This window comes from Calonectris borealis, chromosome 26, assembly GCF_964195595.1.
Source record: "Calonectris borealis chromosome 26, bCalBor7.hap1.2, whole genome shotgun sequence".
Taxonomy (NCBI): domain Eukaryota; kingdom Metazoa; phylum Chordata; class Aves; order Procellariiformes; family Procellariidae; genus Calonectris; species Calonectris borealis.
The window spans coordinates 1601103-1621993 of record NC_134337.1 but is presented as its reverse complement, the minus strand read 5'-3'; the positions used below and the strand labels follow the sequence as shown (position 1 = coordinate 1621993).

At 41.3% G+C, this 20891-nt stretch overlaps 1 protein-coding gene across 6 annotated transcripts in view; it reads right to left on the bottom strand.

Moving 5' to 3' along the window:
- Positions 1–20891, bottom strand: part of IPO9 (importin 9) — a 41225-nt gene that overhangs the window by 2272 nt on the left and 18062 nt on the right. Inside the window, exons 8-24 of one of the 6 annotated variants that reach the window (XR_012677334.1) lie at positions 19226–19335; positions 17550–17599; positions 16837–16988; positions 15627–15725; positions 15381–15487; positions 14072–14211; positions 12205–12364; positions 10973–11199; positions 10610–10758; positions 9551–9679; positions 7476–7751; positions 5514–5680; positions 3328–3461; positions 1650–1769; positions 1065–1166; positions 679–793; positions 174–250 (exon numbers count right to left, since the gene is read on the bottom strand). Coding sequence is in view for 5 of the 6 variants with exons in the window: in XM_075174167.1 (XP_075030268.1) it covers positions 143–250; positions 1065–1166; positions 1650–1769; positions 3328–3461; positions 5514–5680; positions 7476–7751; positions 9551–9679; positions 10610–10758; positions 10973–11199; positions 12205–12364; positions 14072–14211; positions 15381–15487; positions 15627–15725; positions 16837–16988; positions 17550–17599; positions 19226–19335 (2230 nt within the window). In the remaining variant the exon portion in view is untranslated. The other 5 variants (XM_075174167.1, XM_075174166.1, XM_075174168.1 and 2 more) reach the window with 5 other exon arrangements.

Sequence of the window (20891 nt, the reverse complement as noted above, 5' to 3'; positions counted from 1 at the left end):
CCAAGCATTCTTGGGATACTCAGCACTTCCCAAAGTAATTTCAGTGAACTGAGTACATTCGGGACAACAATCAATAACTGGTGTTTACAGTTTTATTAAAGTACAACATAGAAAAACTAAGTTTATAAAGAATCACAGGAACCTGATTTTAAAAACTCATTGTAGAGCATCACCTGGAGATCTATTTGGTAAAGAGGGTCCTTTAATGCATCTGGATCGTCCTCTTCATCATCTTCATAGTAATCCTCATCTGTCAGAGGCAAATCAGCAGATTTTAACATCAAACAGAGCAAAATATCTCAGGAATTATTCTATTAGACTACTGTTGAAATCCAAGGATGCAAAAAGAAATAGTTTCAGCACTGCTGGGTAAAAAAACTTGTACCCAGAATATTCGCTCCTTAAGTTCAGATGATTAGAAAACACCACATCCCAGAACAAGAAGGGTCATAGTGGGAGTCTCAAGGAACGCGCAGGTAAGACGAGCATACACAGGATACTAGGCAAGCAGGTTTGTTAGTTATGTGCGCTATTATCTTATGCCTCAACTTTACATCAGGGTGACACATTTCTGATTCTGTGGTAACGTAAGCAGTCTCCCTTATTATATTTGCCTGCAAGGTTCTCTCTTCTAAGACTATATGCAAACTGGAGAGCTGAGGAAAGGAGATATCATACCTGCTCCATCATTATGCAGCTATTATTTCTCAAGGTCACTCCACAAACAAACTCATCCACTGTTATGACATTGTCATTCCCAGGTCATGTCTACATCTTTAAACATCAGTTTTCTCTTTAGAAGAAATACCTGCATGAACCTCACAGCAACATGAAGCCTACGCAGCATTTGAACTCTCAGGTGAAAAATGCAGTTATTTAATCATTGTGTTATTCAGACATGTCCCTTTCTTACAGAAAAAAGTCCTTATTCAAAATCCCAGTGTAATGTTTCCTTCCCCTTGCCTGCAGTCTCTGTTGAGCTGCTGTCAAGGAAAGAAAACCCTGACTAGGATGTCATCTACTCTATTTTTGCTTTGAGTAAGCACTTTAAAGCTGTTACTTACCATACTTGTTTGTGGAAAGAATATCTGATAAGAACTGTCCTGCTAAGCCTTCATCTTCATCCTCATCCTCTTCCTGATCCTCCCACATATCATTTGAATCATCTGTTTAGGAAACAAAAATTTCTAGAAATAAACAAAATCTCAGAGGTCCAGTCTGTCGATCACTATACAGGGGACTGCATAGCTTTTGGCAAACATCCCTGCTTGTGTAAGTAGATGAAGGGAAACACCTGCAATCTTTACCATCCCTTTGGAACGAGTAACTCAAGAACTGGAGCTAAGCAAAAAGCAGCTGTAAGAATGGATGCCTGAAGTAGGGAGGAAGAAAGGCAAACAAGATACATCAAGAAGGATAATTTTATTGGCATATGGTCAAATCCCATCTTCCAAACTGGCCCAAAATAATTTTCAGGTTTAAGAATACACAACACTGACTGATTTTATCCTTTGGATCGCTATTTAAGCCTTTGTAATTACAGGTATACTATTTACTATTGTGAGTTTCTTATTACTGTAAATCCTTCTGAAGAGATTACAAAGTAGATTTAAGCCATGCAAAAAGGAAAAGCAAACCCAGTATTTTACCTTGGCTCCAATCTGCAGTTGTCTGTCTAGATGCATTTGCTTCCATTGCATTAGAGAGTTCATTTATTATTAATTTTAAGATTTTTACTAACAAAGGAATGTTTGTCCAGCGTTCAGGATCTAGAGAAGAAAAATATATATTCATACCGCTTTTAATAAAAAGTTGTTAAAAACAGCCTTTTTTTGTGGTGGTTGTTTTTTTCAATTTTACCATTCATTTAAAATGCTCACAGGCGAGCAAAAACGTCCAGGTTGGGAGGAAAAAGGGACTGACAAAAAACCCCCAGATGTTCCTTCCATATACCTTCACAGCTAGATTTCCGAAGATCTTAACGGCAATATCAAATCTTGCATATTTTGAATGAAGAGAAGGCATAGTTAAAATCTTCACAGCTGAACTATTTGTGAGTCTACTCAATTAAATCATAGTTAGAGATGACTTCAATAAGCATTCTTCTCTAAAGTTATTGTTGCACATCTAGCAGTGCTTTCAAGTGAATGAGCAGTGCAGCACTCCCACGCATGGCTCTACCCTTTCTGAGACACTGCAAGCTCCAACTTTTCCTCACCAGGGCTCCTGCAAGGCCTAATTATTCCATAGGGATAGCTAGACAGTGTTTTTGTCCTTAATTGCAAAAGTAAAGATGCTATCAAATAAAGAAACTGGGAGCACTAGTTTTAACTCTTTAGGTGCTCAGATGCTAGCAATGACTGTTCTTCTATCTGACTAGACAATATCTGAGTTTGTTTGCTTTGTGCTGTTTGGTGTTTTTTTGTAAGCACAGAATAATAAGGTAGCAGGTGTTTTGTGACCACTACTTACCTCTTACACTCCTAGCACTTTCCCCTATTTATTTCCTTTACTAAGTGTTACCGCATCAGCCCAAATCCCCCCTGCCTACGACAGCTGAAGGCTCGAGGAGCACCGACTGCCTCGATGGGCCTCCATCCAGTTCAGGTCAGGACAGCCGTTACGTCCTAGCCTGCACCGGGTTGTGCACAAGCTCTAGCACAGCAAGTTGCAGAACCAAGGTTCTGACTGACCGCTGACTGAGCGGCTCCCCAGTGTCTTCCTCTCTGGGGCTGAGTCCCCCAAAAAAACCTGCCCAGTGCTCTCTCCGATTTAATATATGAATCTCTACACAGTAATCTCCAATCAGGATTTTGGGTTCAGCCAATTAAAAATAAGACAAGTCTTATGCAGGAGACTGGCCGAGCTTTCCTTAAAAGTGATCTTTAGCTTGCTGAAATCATTGCTGATATTTGTAAAAGTCTGTCTCATCGAAAAAAATACCACTTTTTTTTTTTAAATCTCTGCATTCACTAAACACACCTTCCTCTCAGAGAAGCTACTAGGCATCATGAAATTATCAGTTCTATCTCATTAGATGGAACAGGATGATGCAAAATAGCAGTGAATAACTCCCTATCCCATAATCACCTCCATCCACTTACATTAAATCAGAGACATCAGGAGTCTTCCAAATCAGTCTTTGGCAGAATTAAAGCAAATAATGGATACGTTAAGTACATGATGTATGGATTAGCTCTAAATGGATTAGCTGTAGGAAATATCTCCCACAGCTTTGTGATCTGCAAGATCTATTTTACAGCCTTTCATAGCATCTACTAACAGGAAAAAAACAAACCTGTTAAAAACAGCAAAATGATTACTTACTTTTGGCCGACTTTGATCGTGTCCGTATTCCCTCATCCATATTAAATATTTCTTCTCCCTTTACCCTAATGTCCTGAAGTCGCTTGTCATCTGTGTTGATGCCATACTGAAGGAGTTTACACAACGCTACAGAGCTGGGGAGCAGGGAATAGGAAAATTACAGACAAGAATGTCTCTAAACTGCCTGGCCTTCACAGTGAACTGTTAATAGGGAACACATCTCCAGAGCAGACATTCAGATGCCCTTTTTTCTACACTTTTGCCAAGAACAAGCATACAGAATTTTCCTATTTCTTCTGCTTTATATCAGCATCCAAAACTGGGCTCATCTCCTGCACAGCAAGCCAAAAACTAACAAAGCTTTGGATTAAACACTACCAAACAGTGCATACATACATTAAAGTTTTTTCCAGTTCAGAAGGGCCACGAGGTTAAACACACTCCTGAAGCATCGCGTGCAGATGAAGATGGAATTAAGAGGAAAGCAGTGGCAAGAAAGTAGTAATTTGGTTGATCTGCAGCCACAAACATCTCTTCTACTTTTCTCCAGTCTCAAAGCTCTTTTTCACTTCTGTCCTTCACAGCTCAGCTACACTCAAGACCTTCTAGCTTGCTCCCTCAATATCTTCATGTGTTCTTTCCATCTCTGCTGCTCAGATTTCTATGCCACACTTTCAAACCTTGTCCAGTTCCAGGTTGTTTTCAAGCCATACTGAAGATGACTTTGACTATAGGTTAAGGCCACCAATTTACGTTTGGCACTATTAAACCTCTCTCCTGGCTCCACACGTCTCAAACTGAAGTTTCGGAGCTCCGCAGAACTCCATCTTTTCGTGCTTTCACTTCACACCCTCTTTCTCTCCCACACTATGGCTCTAGGTTCCCATACTGCTGGTTTGGATCCAGATCTTACATGCCACCCCTGAATTGCCCGAAGTTTTCCCATCCTTTCATCATGCAAGTCAACAGCAAACAGCCACTTCTTCAACCTGCCACTCACAGGGATGGGGACTGATGCACACAGAAGGCGTCAGCTATCTTCATGTTCCTTTTACTAACTCTAAACAAGAGGGTCCTCTGAACAGGCATTGCTTTTCTTCAGTATGCAGAGAACACCTAGCATTTTCTAACGCACAATAAGCATCACTGTAAGTAACCCAAATCAAACTCTTTAATATAGTGTGGAGCCCTGCCAAGTCACCACACAAATAGCTCTAATCTCAGACAATACGGAAACAGCACTGAACAACAAAGTTTAACCTTGTTCTCCCTGTCAGCATCAGACTTGGCTTTTCCCTGTGGCCATAAGCAGTCCCAGGGGATCCTGCAGACAACCCTGCTCTGTCAAAATGGGGATAAACCACTGCTCCTAAGGATGAAACAGACCAAGTGTGACTGAAAACAGCACCAGATCCCCAAATCAGACTGCCTCTTGTTCTGCATGATCATTCACAAATGTCCATTTTAGACATGCTGCTTCTTATTATTTCACAGGCTATTTGATTGCTTTATAACAATAACACACCAACACATACTAAGAAGTGAGTTAAAAGCTGGTGAGACCCCCAAGAGTGGTCTGTTAGGCTTCACATTTCCAGAAAAATCAAAGACAGCAGCTGCTGCAAAACTTAAATTAATACAGAGCATTTCATGCTTTGGAATATAGTACTCAGCCTGCACCAGAACACAAATGTGCTCCTACAGTAAAAGGGAGAGAAAACTGTTTCAGTTGATTTCTTTATTGACTTTTAAGAGATCATTAAATCAACAAGAAATCACCAGGTTCTCTTAGGAAACCCTCTACAATGCCCTGAAACTCTACAGTAGTCTATAAAGGCAATTTCACGTCTGGAAGCTATTCTCATCCCATTCACAGAAGTTCAATCTCAAAAGCCCTCCTGTGCTTGCAAGAGATATCCCCTTCCCCCTTGGGTCACCCTGCTCCAGCACAGAAACACCAGGCAGCAAGAGGAGCACTTAAAGGAAGACCAGAGATTGCTCCAATTACCACCGCTCTCCTGAGCCAAACTGACAGTGCAGGAAAAATTAATTCTGTCCAATGCTGGTACACACTAATCCGAGTCTGAACCAGCTCCCCTTTCCCTCAAACCCAGTGCATTTAATTGCAATGGGATGATCAGTCAGCTAACGTTAATGCATGGATCCTGCTTATGCAAACATCCTACCTGACTTTGCCTTCATATTGCCCATAGAACAAGTGCTGCCGGCTCATCCATTCGGCCATTACAAACTCCAAGGCAGGCTTGCCAGTTGGTCCGGGGAGACTACACAGGAACTCCAGCAGTGGTTCCAGTTGTGAGTGAACCAAGTGAGCAAACACCATAATCAAGGACTACAGGAGGAGAAAGGAAACGTTAGCTGTACATAATTTAATAGCTGAAAATGTTTTATCAAATATTCAAGTAACCAAGTCTTCTGCAAGAGTAGAGACTGTGCTTACACCAAGAGGAAGAAAAAGTATAATCCTCTACAAGACACTCCGTGCTACAAAAGCAGGCAATAAACCTCTACAGTGAACAGCAGTATTTACCCCCCACCAAAAAACACAGCAGGAATAAGTTTACTCACACTCATGCCCCAAACTAACAAACCTTCCTAAAGCAAAGATTGAAAAGCTATTTAAAAAATATCAGAGGTTGCAATTGACTTTTGACTAGCAAAAATATCATATGGCAACACTCAGACACTGCAATTGCCCTGGTTTGCTCAATGGACCAGAAGCTGTACACATAGTCCTATACACAAAGCTATAAATCTACGCATATCTGGCAGAAACGTGTCTCATTATCAAGCTAAGGAATAGAAGTTATTGGTCCAGAGCCAGAACCCATATTCTCTTCCCCTTTCCCTCCAGCGATTTCCCATCATCACCTCCACCACAGGACCACCCTTCTCCCACATCATCACATCATAATTCAGCAGCACTCTTCCAATTCTGAGTGCACTTTGAACACAAGTTTTAGGGAAAGAACTGCAAGTTTTAGAAAGGTTTTTTTTACAAGATGCAGTTTTACAGTCTGACTCTGAAAAACCAGGAGTAGAATTCACATGCTGCATATGTCTAAAAGTCAGTCTCCAAATCTGAGGGCATCCCTGTAGGCTTCCTCAAGGAAAAGCTGCCCACCTCCAAAGGTCCATCTTTCAGGCTAACACAGGGAAGATATTCAGCATTGTGAAAGGCTCATTCCTCTTCCCCTGGCTACAGGGGCTTCATGTGACTGCTTCAGATTTAAGCTTCCGGATCTTTTAAATCCAAAAATAGGCAAAGTGAGAGCCATTCTGAATAGTTAAGAATCAACAGTGTTTCTGAGGGGGGGAAAAAAAAAAATCAAGGCTTTAAGATGAAATCTGTGCTGACATCTGAATGGCCTCCTTGATTCACTATGTGCTGGCTTGAAAAATGCACATACAAAAATCAGAGAAATACACAAGATAAAAGGGTTAGAGCAGAGTGAGCCTCAGTCAAGTGCCACAGTGAAGGCAAAGGTGGGATCTTGCCAGAAGGCAGAACTCCTCAACAGTGCCAGCAAAACACCTTACCCCAGCTGCTGCTGAGGAACCAGGGCAGCCATCACTAGATGTTTTACATTAAGGGCACAGACAAAAAAGATAGGAGAGAGAATGAAGACCACTGGGATAAAATAATTCCGTAAAAGTGTGCCACTCGAAGTAGGTCAAGGCTAGAAGAGATGGTGATGCTTTTGTCTGGCCTCTTATTTGATGCAGGCCAACTACACCTCCCATCCACCAAAAGTTCACCTTGTCTCAACTCCCAGGCATTTATTCTTCGAATACAGCACAAAAACACTTGAAAACATGTGCTGCCTTTGCCACAACATCCGTACTTGGGCAATTCTTGTCCCCTCTAAAAGTTCACTGCTTGCAAACAAGGTCATGAGGGACTATTTAAGGTGCATTAAAGCTTACCCACAAGAATCTCTCTTACCCTATAATCCGGACAACTCTGTATGAGCAGAGCAGGCGTTTTCCTGACTACTTCAAGAAGATATGTAGAACCTCCAATTGCAGTAGCCATAGATAATCAGGCACACAATTCAAACAAAAAATGACAGCAATTTCTTTTCCTGACACTTCTACTTATTCTCCTGGGTGCTCAGCCTGCTCACCTGCATTACACTGAGCGTCTCCGCTTGTTGCATTTTGCTCAGGATAGCTCTCAGGATCTGGTCCAGATTCTCTCCCAGCTCACTTCCTGCTTTCGAAATTAAAGTGGAGACCAGCCTGCCCACAAAGGCAGCGGTGAATTCTGAGGTCCTTGGATCTAGAAGCTGGCTCACCACCTGCATCACATACCACAGTCCGTTGTGGCCTTGCTCATCATGCCATTGTGCAATTTGCTCCAGCGCCACCGAGACATATGCACGCAGACACTCGCCACCATTCTAAACAAGAAAATTATGTTAGAATTTCCCTTTCTAGGTAAGGGAGCGGGGAGGCATGGGAAGACATCTCCTTCCATCACCCCAAAAAGACCCTTAACCAAGATGAAAACAATGGGCAAACTGGTGGCACCTGTAAAAGATCCAAGCTCTCTGATGTGAGTAAAATGAGTGCCTAGACTTAAAAATAATTTCTACGGACTTCAGTCCATTATCAGGTACAAAACTCTTCACTGCCCAGGCAGCTCTCAAGAAGATCATCTAATAAATACAAAGACAACCTGAAATAGCTGCAGTTTTGTGCCGGTCTTGTTACCCAGAGAAATGCCAAGAGATTCTAACAAGTGAGAGATGAAGACAGAAAAGTGTAGCATGAACAAAACACAACTCAGCAGCCAAGCTGCAATCTTTTTGAATTCTTCTTTAAAACAAAGATCCAGCAGAACAACCAGCATGCTGGTCTCCAACCTCTTCTTGCTGGTGTCCAATACTGTGTTCAGTTTTAGACCCCTCACTAGAAAGACATTGAGGTGCTGGAGCGTGTCCAGAGAAGGGCAATGAAGCTGGTGAAGGGCCTGGAGCACAAGTCTGATGGGGAGCGGCTGAGGGAACTGGGGGTGTTCAGCCTGGAGAAGAGGAGGCTGAGGGGAGACCTCATCGCTCTCTGCAACTACCTGAAAGGAGGTTGTAGCGAGGTGGGGGTCAGTCTCTTCTCCCAAGAAACAAGCAATAGGACAAGAGGAAATGGCCTCAAGTTGCGCCAGGGGAGGTTTAGATTGAATATTAGGAAAAATTTCTTCACCGAAAGGGTTGTCAAGCATTGGAACAGGCTGCCCAGGGAAGTGGTTGAATCACTATCCCTGGATGTATTTAAAAGACATGTAGATGTGGTGCTTAGGGACATGGTTTAGTGGTGGACTTGGCAGTGCTGGGTTAACGGTTGGACTTGATGATATTTCCAACCTAAATGATTCTATGATTCTACTCTTACTGGTATGTTATTTAAGGAAAGCCATTTTTATGGTCTGTATTCACATGGCAAAGGGTAGCTGGCACTATAAAACTCCTTATGTAAGGAATGAAACCAGCTTTATTATTTACATGCCAGCTAGTAGCTGGAATGAAAAGGCACCCTGCACTTTTAGCCTCTGACACGTTTTCTTTCTTGGTTAAATACTCGAAAGACATCATCAGGTAATAGCAGAGCCTGCCAACAAGCACAGCTCAGGCACTACTGCTGTTTGAGATGAATTCTCGCTCTCCCTCCATCCCGTATCTGGCTCAGTCAAAGAGAAGTTTGCCCTCCCCTTCCCACCTAAATGAGTACAGGAGAAAACTGCTAGGAGGAGGTGGTCTAGGAGGTCGTCTACGAGGAGGTCTTTTGCTTCCCTATGCCTGAGTGTGTTCCTGAAGACAGCCTCTGGCATTCCTAGGTGTGATGAAAGTTATTATGGGGGAAGAAAAGCAGTAAGGTTTTGGGTTTTTTTGTTTGGGTTTTGTTTTGGGTTTTTTTTTTTAATGTGCTCCAGAGCCCTGAAATAGAAAAAAAGATCAAGGCTGGTGCTTTACTCACTCCAGTCCTCCAAATTAAGGAATGAACACTAGAAGTCATTGCAGGCCCTTGAACAGCAGTACTTTCATGATAAATTGGAGGTGGCAGAGACTCCTGAGGAGCTGCCGATATAGCTATTGGCAAGCAAAGCCTGGACTCCCTTAAAGGCTACGTGACCTGTCTTACTTGGTCACCTCTCTTGGACTTGCATAGCCCTGCATGCAATCCATACCACTCCCCACAGCGTTACCTGCATAGTAGCATTGTCATCTGTGTTCAAGCTGCACTGAGCCACTGCAGGGAAGCCTTGACAGATCAGGAGCTGGGACAGAGGAGGTTTGGTATTCCTCACAACTGTGGTCAATATGTCAATAGAAGTCTGAAAGGAAAACACAAACAAAAGCACTGTTACAGCAGCAGCCATAGTACGCTAAGTCAGAATTACCCACCACTGGTGCAAGCATCAAAGGCGTAAACTGGAGGGATGTGAGCCGGTACTGATTTTACATCCTGATTTTACAGTCCAGAATATTTTTTAAATCAGAGGACCTTGGAGTCACACACCCACAGCATCACTGTATTTGACATGGATACATGGTGTGCGCTGTAAAAGTTCCCAAGGCAGTTCAAACATTAAAAGCAGTGTAACCACTTAAATATGGCAGTTTCATGGTACCCTGATGCATGCAAATCAGTACAGCCAGAAAACTGTTCTAGCTGAGTTGTTCCATTTTTATTTATATTGATTTAAATTTATATTAATTACCCATGAGCGATTGTTACAGTCATACCAATCAATAGGCAGATATTAGCATATTGATAAAGATGTTTATGGGTTTAATTGTGCATAATCATTCTACATAGTCAATGCTTAATCTTTTATAAGCTGACTTTTTATAGAAAGGACAAACCTGTATAATTTATATCCAGCAATTTATACATATGTGACATATAAATCAGAAAAAGACTTAGAAAAAAATGCAAGGAATGGCCGTGTACCCTGCTGGAGAACATTCCACCAGAAAGAAGAGACTGTTATTGGTGAAAGATGGCTATGTCAAAGCAAAATGACTAGGGATATGCTGTAGAGATTGGAAGACAAAGGAGCAGTTTAAAGTTAACTTTTGGAAGCATCTTCCCCCACCTGCAGTTCGCCTTCTCTCCACAAAGCAACCTCTACCAATGATCGAAGTCATTGTTCCAAAGCAGTTTAAAAGCAACCTTTCTACTCTTTGCAGACCAGCCATCCTATACGTTAAAGAACAGGGAATCATCTCCAGCCAAGACCACATACCACTGTAGCACTTACTGCACAAAGCCCTGCTGGGATCTTGTCAGCAGGAGCCTGCATGATGCTGACAAGAGTTGGTATTAGCCTCATCTGCATTGGACCCTGGCAGGCTTCTATCTGAGCTAGCTCCTTAAAGATATCTTGGGCAAGAGAAGCAACGACTGGATCTGGAGAGAGAAAGCACCATTTACTAAAACATTTACTAACAAACACATCTCAATTTTTGCTACCACTATTTCGAATAGGCAAAGCAGCAGGTTTCCCTTCTAGCTTTACCATTGAAGGAATCTATGTTCATTCAATTATTATTTATTAAGTTTTCAGCATCAGGATTCAGTAGCAAAAACAACTGTACTTTGAGAATGTAACTTGAATGCATACCATTACTGTACTTCAGAAATATTGCAATCGTGAAGGGGCAGATTTTGTTCTCCACACTTGCTGTGAATGCTGGGTCTACCGTACAGACAATGCACAGCGTCTCCATCACAAGGTTTAGGACCTCTGAACTGAACTGAGTTGCCAAGTGGATCAGTCCATCAAGAATGCTAGGAAGGAAAGGCTGCAACACATGGGTGCTCTCAGAGATCTTCAGCTGGTCACAGTAGCTAGACAAGAAATTTGTGATACAAAAATACATATCGAATATATTAAAGTGATTTATACATTTAACACTAGATGATATATAAAGGGTTACTTCACCCCACCCATTCTTCTTCCTTAAGTTCACTCCTCTAGGACTTCTCCCCATCAGTCTACTATTCCTTGATCTCTCAACAGCTCAGCTATCTTTCCTCCTCATTCCACCCCCAATGGTTCGCAGAAGCAGAGTTGAGCCAAGTGATGTTAAAAGCTTCCACCGCCTCTTAGTAACAATTCTCTCTTAAGAACTGCACACTGATGGAGAAAATAAACCTTGAGGAAGAAAACAGTCTGAGAGACTCACTGCTTACGTCTTTAATCACCATGTTCTACAAGTGAGCTAGGGAAGAAAAAAACAATTTCAGGAATAACTAAGTTGTAACTCTCTGCCATTATTCATTATCATTTCAGTGCAAATAGAAGACAAGGTGGTTTTGGGAGGTGGGGAAGAGTTGTTCTTTTGCATGTTTTTTGTGGGTTTTTTGTGTGTGTGTGTTTTTAATGTTCAATTTTCACATTAGAATAAATACAGGAGATCTTCCCTTTTTCTTCTTGCAACTTACTTAGAAAAACAGGATGCCAACAACCCCCTCCCCCGCAAACATCCCTTATTGTTGTGATTTGCTCCACAAGCCCATATTATGCCATTCAGCCACCTTTGTGACTGAACAGGAGTAATCTTGGTTTCATTTTTATGCTTTCCATCGCTGTCTAGTTCTGCTTCTCTTTGGAACTGTATCCATTATAACATTTTATTGTAGCCAACCTTGAATCTCAATTTCATATTCCTCATTAGAGTTATTCTATTTTGAACCTGCTTGCTTTCTTTTTAAGTTGACATCTATTTCACCCAAAGCCAATACTTCCACAATCTATACAGAAACATTATCAATATTTTAACATACCAGTTTTATAAGTGTAATTTATACCACCTGTTCCTGGAACTTTGGAATAGCTTGGGGTTTACTTACCCCCAGATAGCTCTTACTGCAGAGATTCGGACAGAAGGAGGCTGGGTTTCATGTAGACCACTGACAGTAGCTTGCAGGAACTGCTGGATTAGTTCTGGAGACATAGCCACTGTAAAACGGCTGGCGGCCCACAGAGCACGACCCAGGAGAAAAGGAGACACTGAAACAAAACAAAAAACCCCAGTAGTTTTAGACTAAGTTTAAAATTACAGCTGCTTCCATCCATTATCCAAAATTTTGTCATCCCACTAGGAAAATGGTAAGATATGACACACAAGACCAGTATGCAGGCATACAAAGAATTTTTATTCATGGGCAGAATCCAGTTTATTTTGTTAGTTATTTAGAAACATAATTTCTCATTTTTTAAAAAAAAATCATCTTCCCTCAACTAATTACACTTGAATTTGTTGATCAATACAGCAATACATGCTTCAGTGATCATCAGAACAAAAGTAAAGGAAGAGAATGAAGGCTTTTTCAGTAATTCCTATTCATCCAGCTCAATATTCTGTCCCCAAGAGCAGCAAATAGCAGAAGCTTAGGTGGAAGAATTAGAGAAACAGAGCATGTATACAGGGATCTTTTACAGATTACATTTCTAATTTCCAGCCATCACCTTGTAATTACAGAACATAATGTTCAACAGCACCAGAGAAACAGTGAATACTCATTATCTACTCACCTGTTTACACTTATCAAGGTATGAGGTATCTTTATCGCACTTAACCCTTCTGCCTTTTCAGGCTAAAAGTATCCTTATCTATTTAGGCTATCCTCAAACAGATGATGCTCTCTATTTCTCAGCATCTTTACTGCCATTATTTATACTCCTGCAAGTATTAATTTTAAGATGAGGACATCAAAAAACTCCAAGATGCAAGATATATAGTAAGAGAAAAGCTTTGTTTTCTAAGCAAGTATTATAAAAAGCAAGATTTCTTTGTCTTATTACCATTACTGGCATTAAACGGACATCCTCTGAGAACTATCTATATACTGAATTCAGGAGCTCCTTCTAGAGCACAATAGCTCATTTACAACCCAATACCACATATGTAAATGTGTGTAAATATATGTAAATAGCTGAGGTTGGTTTTTTACATGCATTGCACACTATGCACTTTGCACACTATTTCTTCATTCAAAATTAACTCAAAAAAAGAAAAAACCTGCTTTGTAATAGGCTAAACAAATGTTTCTTTGATGAAAGCATCCAGCAATTTGGTTTTCTGCACTGACTCAACTTAATGTGGACTCACCAATAATGCTCATATTGGCTTAAACTTCTCAAATTTTAAGGATTCTTGTGGTCCAACTTTCAACAACTCCTTTGACCTTCTTGCATACTGATGTAAGATAACATAGACGCAGAAGCCCGCAGAGATCCCAACAACAGGATCCCACTCAGCTAGGAATATTATTTGAATTCATGTGCTATGACTAGTGTCAGCCCCAGCATAAAGAAAATGGGCTGGTACGTTGCTGCAGGAATTCTGAAGCCTGTTAAACACTGCTGGTGTCTTTCCCAGAAACTGATACAAGACAACAGAACAGCTGTTTTCCACCAAGTTCCCCAAGCAATCGCCGTTCCATCTCCAAGCCCTATAGGCTCAAGCATCCAGTCAACAGTGAGTTGCAACCAAAGGCACAGTGTCCTACATTTAAATGACTTACACCAGATCTGGTAGTATGCGTGGATTCACAAGGTAAGATTTATGCCCTTTCTCATGTACAATGTGTACAACTGCATTTCACAACACCACACACATACGGCAACCTGATTCATCAGATACTTTTGTTTGTAAGAGATTTCCAAGGTCTGGCACTCAGCAATTACTCTGAGTAATGGCAAGGGCCAATGTACCTGAAAGGTTGAGGTCTGCAAGAACAACATTTGTCAGGAAGCCATGCATATCAAAATGTATTCTACCATTCTTCACACTGTCTGTAATAATAGACTTCACAGAGCCCAGGGCCAGCATACAAGCTTCATGTATTTTCCACCTGCAAAAGAATTCAGATGCCTTTAGGTTTTTCCCCCAACATCGCCTCAATAAATAAATAAAAATTCTGAAGTGAAACGATAAAAAGTTTTTGGTCTAAGCTACCACAACTATTTTCTTGATCCCAAAGCAGAGAATTTAAAAAGACCGTGAAAGAAATGAACATTTGCAATATTCAGCAAGTTGGGGGCTTGGAAACTCACCCAGGATAAGCAGCATTCTCAATCACTTTCTAAAATACCGGTTGAATAATTGCTACTTCTTGTACCAATTTTGTTCCCATAATAAAAAAAGAAATGAGTCTTTTCTATGAAGGCTTACATCTCCAGCTGTGCCTTATTTGATTATTCCATGTGCAGAAGCCCTGCGAGAGCCAGTACATTAAAGGTTTAAAAATGTCTATTCTTGCATTACGTTTTGTTAATTATGATGAAATAGGGTTATGGGCAAATACCACTTCTCCTTGGTTTTATTTGTGAAGCAAATAACCTACTTTAAAACTGATCACAATTAACGCAGATGGGGACTCAATGTCCGATTTCTCTGCCATTCAGTTGCTGCTCTCCATACAGACTGGCTACTCTGACACCAATATTCAAAATAAACACAAACACTGAATTAATGCACTACAAAACCAAGACAGAATAGTTATGGAACAGCTCCCAGGTACTCTTGCAGTTAAGCTTTCTCCTCCTATCCCCAAGTAACATTAAAAATTGCAACTCTGAAGTTCTAAAATTGAACATAGACATCTGCATACAGCACCTATATCTCTTCTTTACATCAGGTAAAAGAAGATACGCCTGAAATTTTGAGCTCAATAACTGAACAGGAAGTGAAAGTATTGCCAATTTCTCTTCAGATTGTGTATAACTAATTATAGTTTCCAACGATGTGTTTTAAGGAATTGTCAAGGTCTGGAGGGAGGGAGCCTGGGGACAGCTGGCTTGTGCTAGGAATTGCTGAAAGTATTCCACATGAAGATTTCATCATCTGGCTCAAGAACTGCTGTACTTCCTTTTTCTTCTTCTAATCAGAGTTCTCAAATTTCATCCTTGTCCATCAGTAGCAGTGTCACGAAAAAAATGTGATTAAATTGTGCTGCACCCAATGCTGCAAAAGAGCTTGCCATTCGTATCAGTGTCGTTCCCTGCTGCCCCATCTCCTTACCAGTGCTCAGCACCATTGTTTTTAGCTTGCTCAGCTTCTTGTAAATGTCTTGTAGCTGCTGCAGCCAAAGCAGTTGCACTCTCATTCTGGAAATCAGCAGCCACAGCCTGCGCAGAAGGAAATAACACCACTTATTTGTATAGACTTTTAAAAGTTGGCCTTTTCTCCAAATGCCCTTCATGAAGCTAGGTTTATTATTTGTTACTATTATTTTGGTTGCATCTAAATGTGGAACACGTTTCATACCAGCAACAGATCCTGTGCAGCAATCCTCACTGTATATGAAAAAGTATCATCATCTTCATCCTCCACAAATTGTTGTGGATTTGCAGTCCAAACTTTTATCTGAAATAAAAAGGAGACAAGAAGGATAGGGTGGATGACCAATTCAGAATACCAAGGGTAAAAGGGAGCTTTTCTCTTCCCAGTAATCTCAGTTCTGCAAAACTACTTCAGAATTTTTCTCTGCCATAAGAAGTCATAGTCTTCAACTGATTTTTCTTACATTTTATTGGAGAAACCTTTGAAAAGAGGACACCCTCTCTGTTCTGAGCTCATTTTGCTCTTCCGCTCCTCATTTGAGATCAGAATTTGCAAAACTAATGACTGACCTGGAATCAATGCTACACAGTTTTATTTATAGATAAGTAATGGGAGAAGCAGATGAATCTTTAACAGAGTGCCTGTTTTTATGCATGCCTACCTAAATAAAAAGATGATGGCTGTCAGGCTTGGGAGGCCTGGAGCCACGTACGGTTTCAGTACAAATTATTTCACATCACTAGCACAATATTTTCACTATGACAGAAACCTGGCTATCCCTTTCAGCACGATAATCCTCAATTTCACAGCATAATACTTCATGAAGGAATGAAGAAAGCAAGCTTGAGAGAGTTGGGGTTGCTAAGCCTGAAGAGGAGAAGGCTCCAGGGAGACCTTATCGCAGCCTTTCAATAATAAAGGGGTCTTATAAGAAAGATGGAGACTTTTTACCAGGATCTGTTGTGACAGGACAAGGGGCAACAGTTTTAAACTGAAAGAGGGTAGATTTAGATTAGATATATGGAAGAAATTCTTTACTATGAGGGTGCTGAGACACTGGAATATGTTGCCCAGAGAAGTTGTGGATGCCCCATCACTGAAAGTGTTCAAGGTCAGGTTGGACGAGGCTTTGAGCAACCTGATCTAGTGAAAGATGCCCCTGCCCATGGCAGGGGGGTTGGACTAGATGATCTTTGAAGGTCCCTTCCAACCCAAACCATTCTATGATTCTGTGATTTGCTGTCCACCATACGCCACTTAGGAACATTTGGATGCTATTGCTCTAACTCACAGCAGAGTGACAGAACAGCCCATTAAATTACAGCACCTTCCACACACTGAAACTCTTCCTAGGACGTTAGCTGTTTTAAATCTCTCATCTCATTTGCTTCCTACACAAGACAAACATGCTCACCTGCTCCTCTGTGATCTGCATATAAAGGAGGATGTAATAGATCAGCTCTGGCAAAGCCTTCTTCACTGTGCTCTTAAATTTGTTGTTTTCCAACAAGGCATGAACAAATTCAAATATGCTGAACACTAGATTTTCAAAGCCCAATACTTCACCTGAACAAAGAAGTAAGTGGGGGAAAAAAAAAAGAACATGACTGAATATGCCAACATACAGAAAGGCAGAAGTGAAAACAAAAACAATGACTGAATATGCCAACATACAGAAACGTACAAATGGATGTGAAATATAATTACAAATGGTTAGCTTGTCTGACCAGATAATGTTTATTCTTACTCCTGGACTAGCAAGGGCAGCAGCAGCCCCAGGAAGGTGTCTGACCTCATCACTTTCTGCTCTCTTCCCACCTCACCGCACACCCCTGATTAAAACTGATCAAGCTCAACCTAAAACCTGTTTGGTTTTCTTATGTCCCATTATTTTTACCTCAAAATTGTTGCAGAACTCACTCCTTGAGTCATTAGAAAACTTAAATTAGGCAGCTTCATTGATCACAATCATGTAACTTGCAAAGTGATGTACACTGTTCTAACACCATAAATGTACCTTTAAGCACAATCTCCTACAGTGTTTCAGTCACTGTTTTGACAATAATATTATGTAAGTCCACTCCTCTGCAAAAGGGAAGGCAAAAGTGCAGTTTAACAAGTTCTTACCATCAGAATCCACAGGGTCTTCCACCTCTTCTGTGTAATTTACTTCTGTTCTCACATAAGTGGATGGAGTTAAGTAAATGTGTGTGTGTTTCTAAAGAACTGCATCTATTTATGAATTAATCTATTCCTATCTTAAAACTCCTGATAAGCAGGGGAGTTTTCTTTCTTAAAAATATCTTTAACTTTACGCAGAGTCCTGTGTTTCAGAGAGACGACAAGCCCCAGGAGCTCCTGGCTTTGTGCACCCCGCAACTTCAACGACCACTTCCACATCACTTTAATGCAACCTTTAGATCATTTGATTCACTTAAACCAAATCCTCCAAGGTAACCCAAAACTTCATTTATGTTAGAACTTTGCAAGAATGGAACCACTCAGACTCAACTCTTTCCAGGGGACAACGAGCCAATTCAACACTTCACTGCTGCTGAAGGGTGAGGAGCCATCCCTTGATCGACGTGCTACCTTATGTTGGCTCTGCTCCTCGTCAGGCCTCTCCATGAGCCTCCAACTCTGGGAAGTGGCAGAAAACTAACCTGGGGGTGGAGAGGAAGGAGGTTTCTTTGGGGATGGCAAATTGAAGGCCCAACAAATGCCAGAGCAAACACAAGGGAAGGAAGGACAGGATTCTCCCCTTTTGCAAACAAGAAACTGTTTTGTCAGCTCAGCTGCCAGCAGGATGGCAGTAGGAGTCAGGACAGGACAGGGAGAAATACACCATCAAAAATTTAACAAACAGCTCCTTGTATTTTAACAGATGTCTAAAAAAAAAAAAAACCAAACCAAACCAAACCATACCAAAAAAAACAGCTGACCTTGAAACTAGTCAGTCTCTGCTTGCTCTAGAACTAAGGCTACTTTTATGGTCTCCCTTCCCATTTTCACTCTACAAGAGCCTATCACCCAATATGCAGCAGGATTCTGAAATACAAGACTATGCAGGCAGCTTTGATATAAAAAGGTCTAGATCTATGATCTCTAGGAGAATTGTCATTCTTATTAAATTACAGAGGAAAAGCTCAGTCAACCCTCACGCTATTATTACAACACAGTGTCCAGTTCTGGTGTTTATACCAAAAATTCAGAAAAAGCTATCAGAAGACTCAGTATTCTACAATTACTGTCTCATTATAAAAGGTTAAAAAAGCAGATTTGGATTAACAATATGGAAAGATTTGATCTGTCAGTTTGCAAGTACTGGAAAAACTACCAACAGAACACCTCTAACATGGTCAATTGTGCAGTGAAGTAATGACTGTTATAAAATTCAAAAGGCAAATCAACATCAGTAGCAAGTGTAACCAGCCATTAGTACTGCTGTAGCAAGGGATATTGTAGATTCTCCTTTACCTGAACACCTTACATTGTGACTAGACATCTTTTTAAGAAGACAATTTTCACCGAAGAGTACCAGAAACAATGCAGAGATCAGCCGCAATTCTACAGCCAGTATAACACGGGCACTCACATCATTCATCGTATATGACTTTTAAGCTAGAAGAAACTTAATGGAGCCTACTGACATAACAGAAATATCCAGTACATCTACACCATAGACGCCTATATTCTGTCACAGCAGACTACACCATGTACCATGCTCTTCAGCTGTGTTCAGGTCGTTATTGTGTATGAGGCAGAGTTTGTCTTGTTCTATTCTAGTTAAAACCATTCACTACAAAGGATATAAGGCGGCACTTTCTGTAAGGGTATTCCAGACAATGGGCAGTATCTGCTGCATTGACGAAACCATGTGCTTTGGATAGTTTTTCACAAGTGCTGTCACAGCCTGGAACAAAAAAGAATATCAATCAGAAGCAAAGCAGGGGAAAACTGTCAACAAACACTCAAATCATGGGCTGCTGTTTCATTAACAATTGAGATAATCCAATGTCTTCCTGCCACCCAGGTCTCCTCCTCCTCACTCCAGGCAGTCCCCTCACTTGCACGAACTCTGACAAACAGGGCCCTCTTCATATTTTGCAGGAAAGCAAAGGGATGACACAAGATGTACAACTCTGGAAATGAAGACAATGCAGTAATTTGGTGGTAAGGTATAGACTCCAATCAGAAGTACGTGACTGCACAGCACTGTCTGGATACGATTACCACCTGGAAGCTATCTCGTCCCAGAAAATGAACTCTAATATCAAGTAAACCCAGACCACAGCTTATTTCCCACACTTCTACACATGCAAGCAACACATCCATTTGCACATCCAGGGAATAGTTGCAGATAAAAACACCCACCCAGATCAATTCTCTCATCCATTTCAGCTGCAGTCACAGGCAGCTGCGCCAGCCCAACGCAGGGGCTGGTTTTGGAGTAGCTGAGCAGCTCTACAGCAGATTGTGCTTGGGGTTTCATGAAGCTGATCACCCTGATTTAGGGGAGCCCTTTCACTGACGCCTGCCAAAAAGCTTTTGGGACCCTCCAGGAGTCAGAGAACTCTCACTCCACCTAACAGACACCGTCTCCTGCCGCAGGGACAAAGCTCCCCATTATTTTATATTGGCTATAGAAGAACCCCTCACAAACTGCCTGTCTGGCAGCTGCTACGAGACATACAGGTATCAGTTTGTTTCTGCTTACCCAATACGAAACACTTTGTCCAGTTTGTTTGTTTGTTGCATTGGATACATTAATAGAAAAAAAAAAAAAATTCACCTTCCAGAAAAAAAACAGCATTCTAATATCAGTATTAGAGATGAGCAGGCAGTCAGAGATAATACAGATACATAAGTTTGAGAATGAGCCTGGTAGGTGCTAGAAGCATTACAGAAAAGACCTGTTGAAGCCTCCGGGGAAAAAAAAAGTTTATGCAGGTGCTGGCAGAGGATCTGAACCTGATCTGCAGGACTGCTGCAAACTCAACATCCTGACTATGGCCACAGTAGCATCTAAAGAGACTTGTTCCATATGCCACTGCTTATGAACCCTATGCAAGTTTTTCTAAGCTATATGCCAAGACAATCTTGGAGGAAGCATTGCTGGAGTGGTAAGAGAGTTCTTCAATTCAATAGCTCTGCAGTTCTAACAATAGAAGGCTGCGTTTGCAAGTTCAACACTTTCCCGCAGTGCAAGTCATTAAAAAAAGAGCACTCTCTCCTGTCAAATGTTGTATTTCAACACCTGGCCTCTCATTCTGCCAATTCCCACTGCTTGTTTGAGCTAAAAGAACTGCTTCACAGATCTCCTCCTCCTCCTCTGCCTACCCCCACGTACTGCTCCACCACTTATTAAATCCTCCAAGAAAATCCTTATCCGTCTCTCTTCAGAGCAAAGTCAAGCTGCTCCCCAAAGCAGGGCATTTAATGGCCAGGCAATAACCGACTGCATCCACA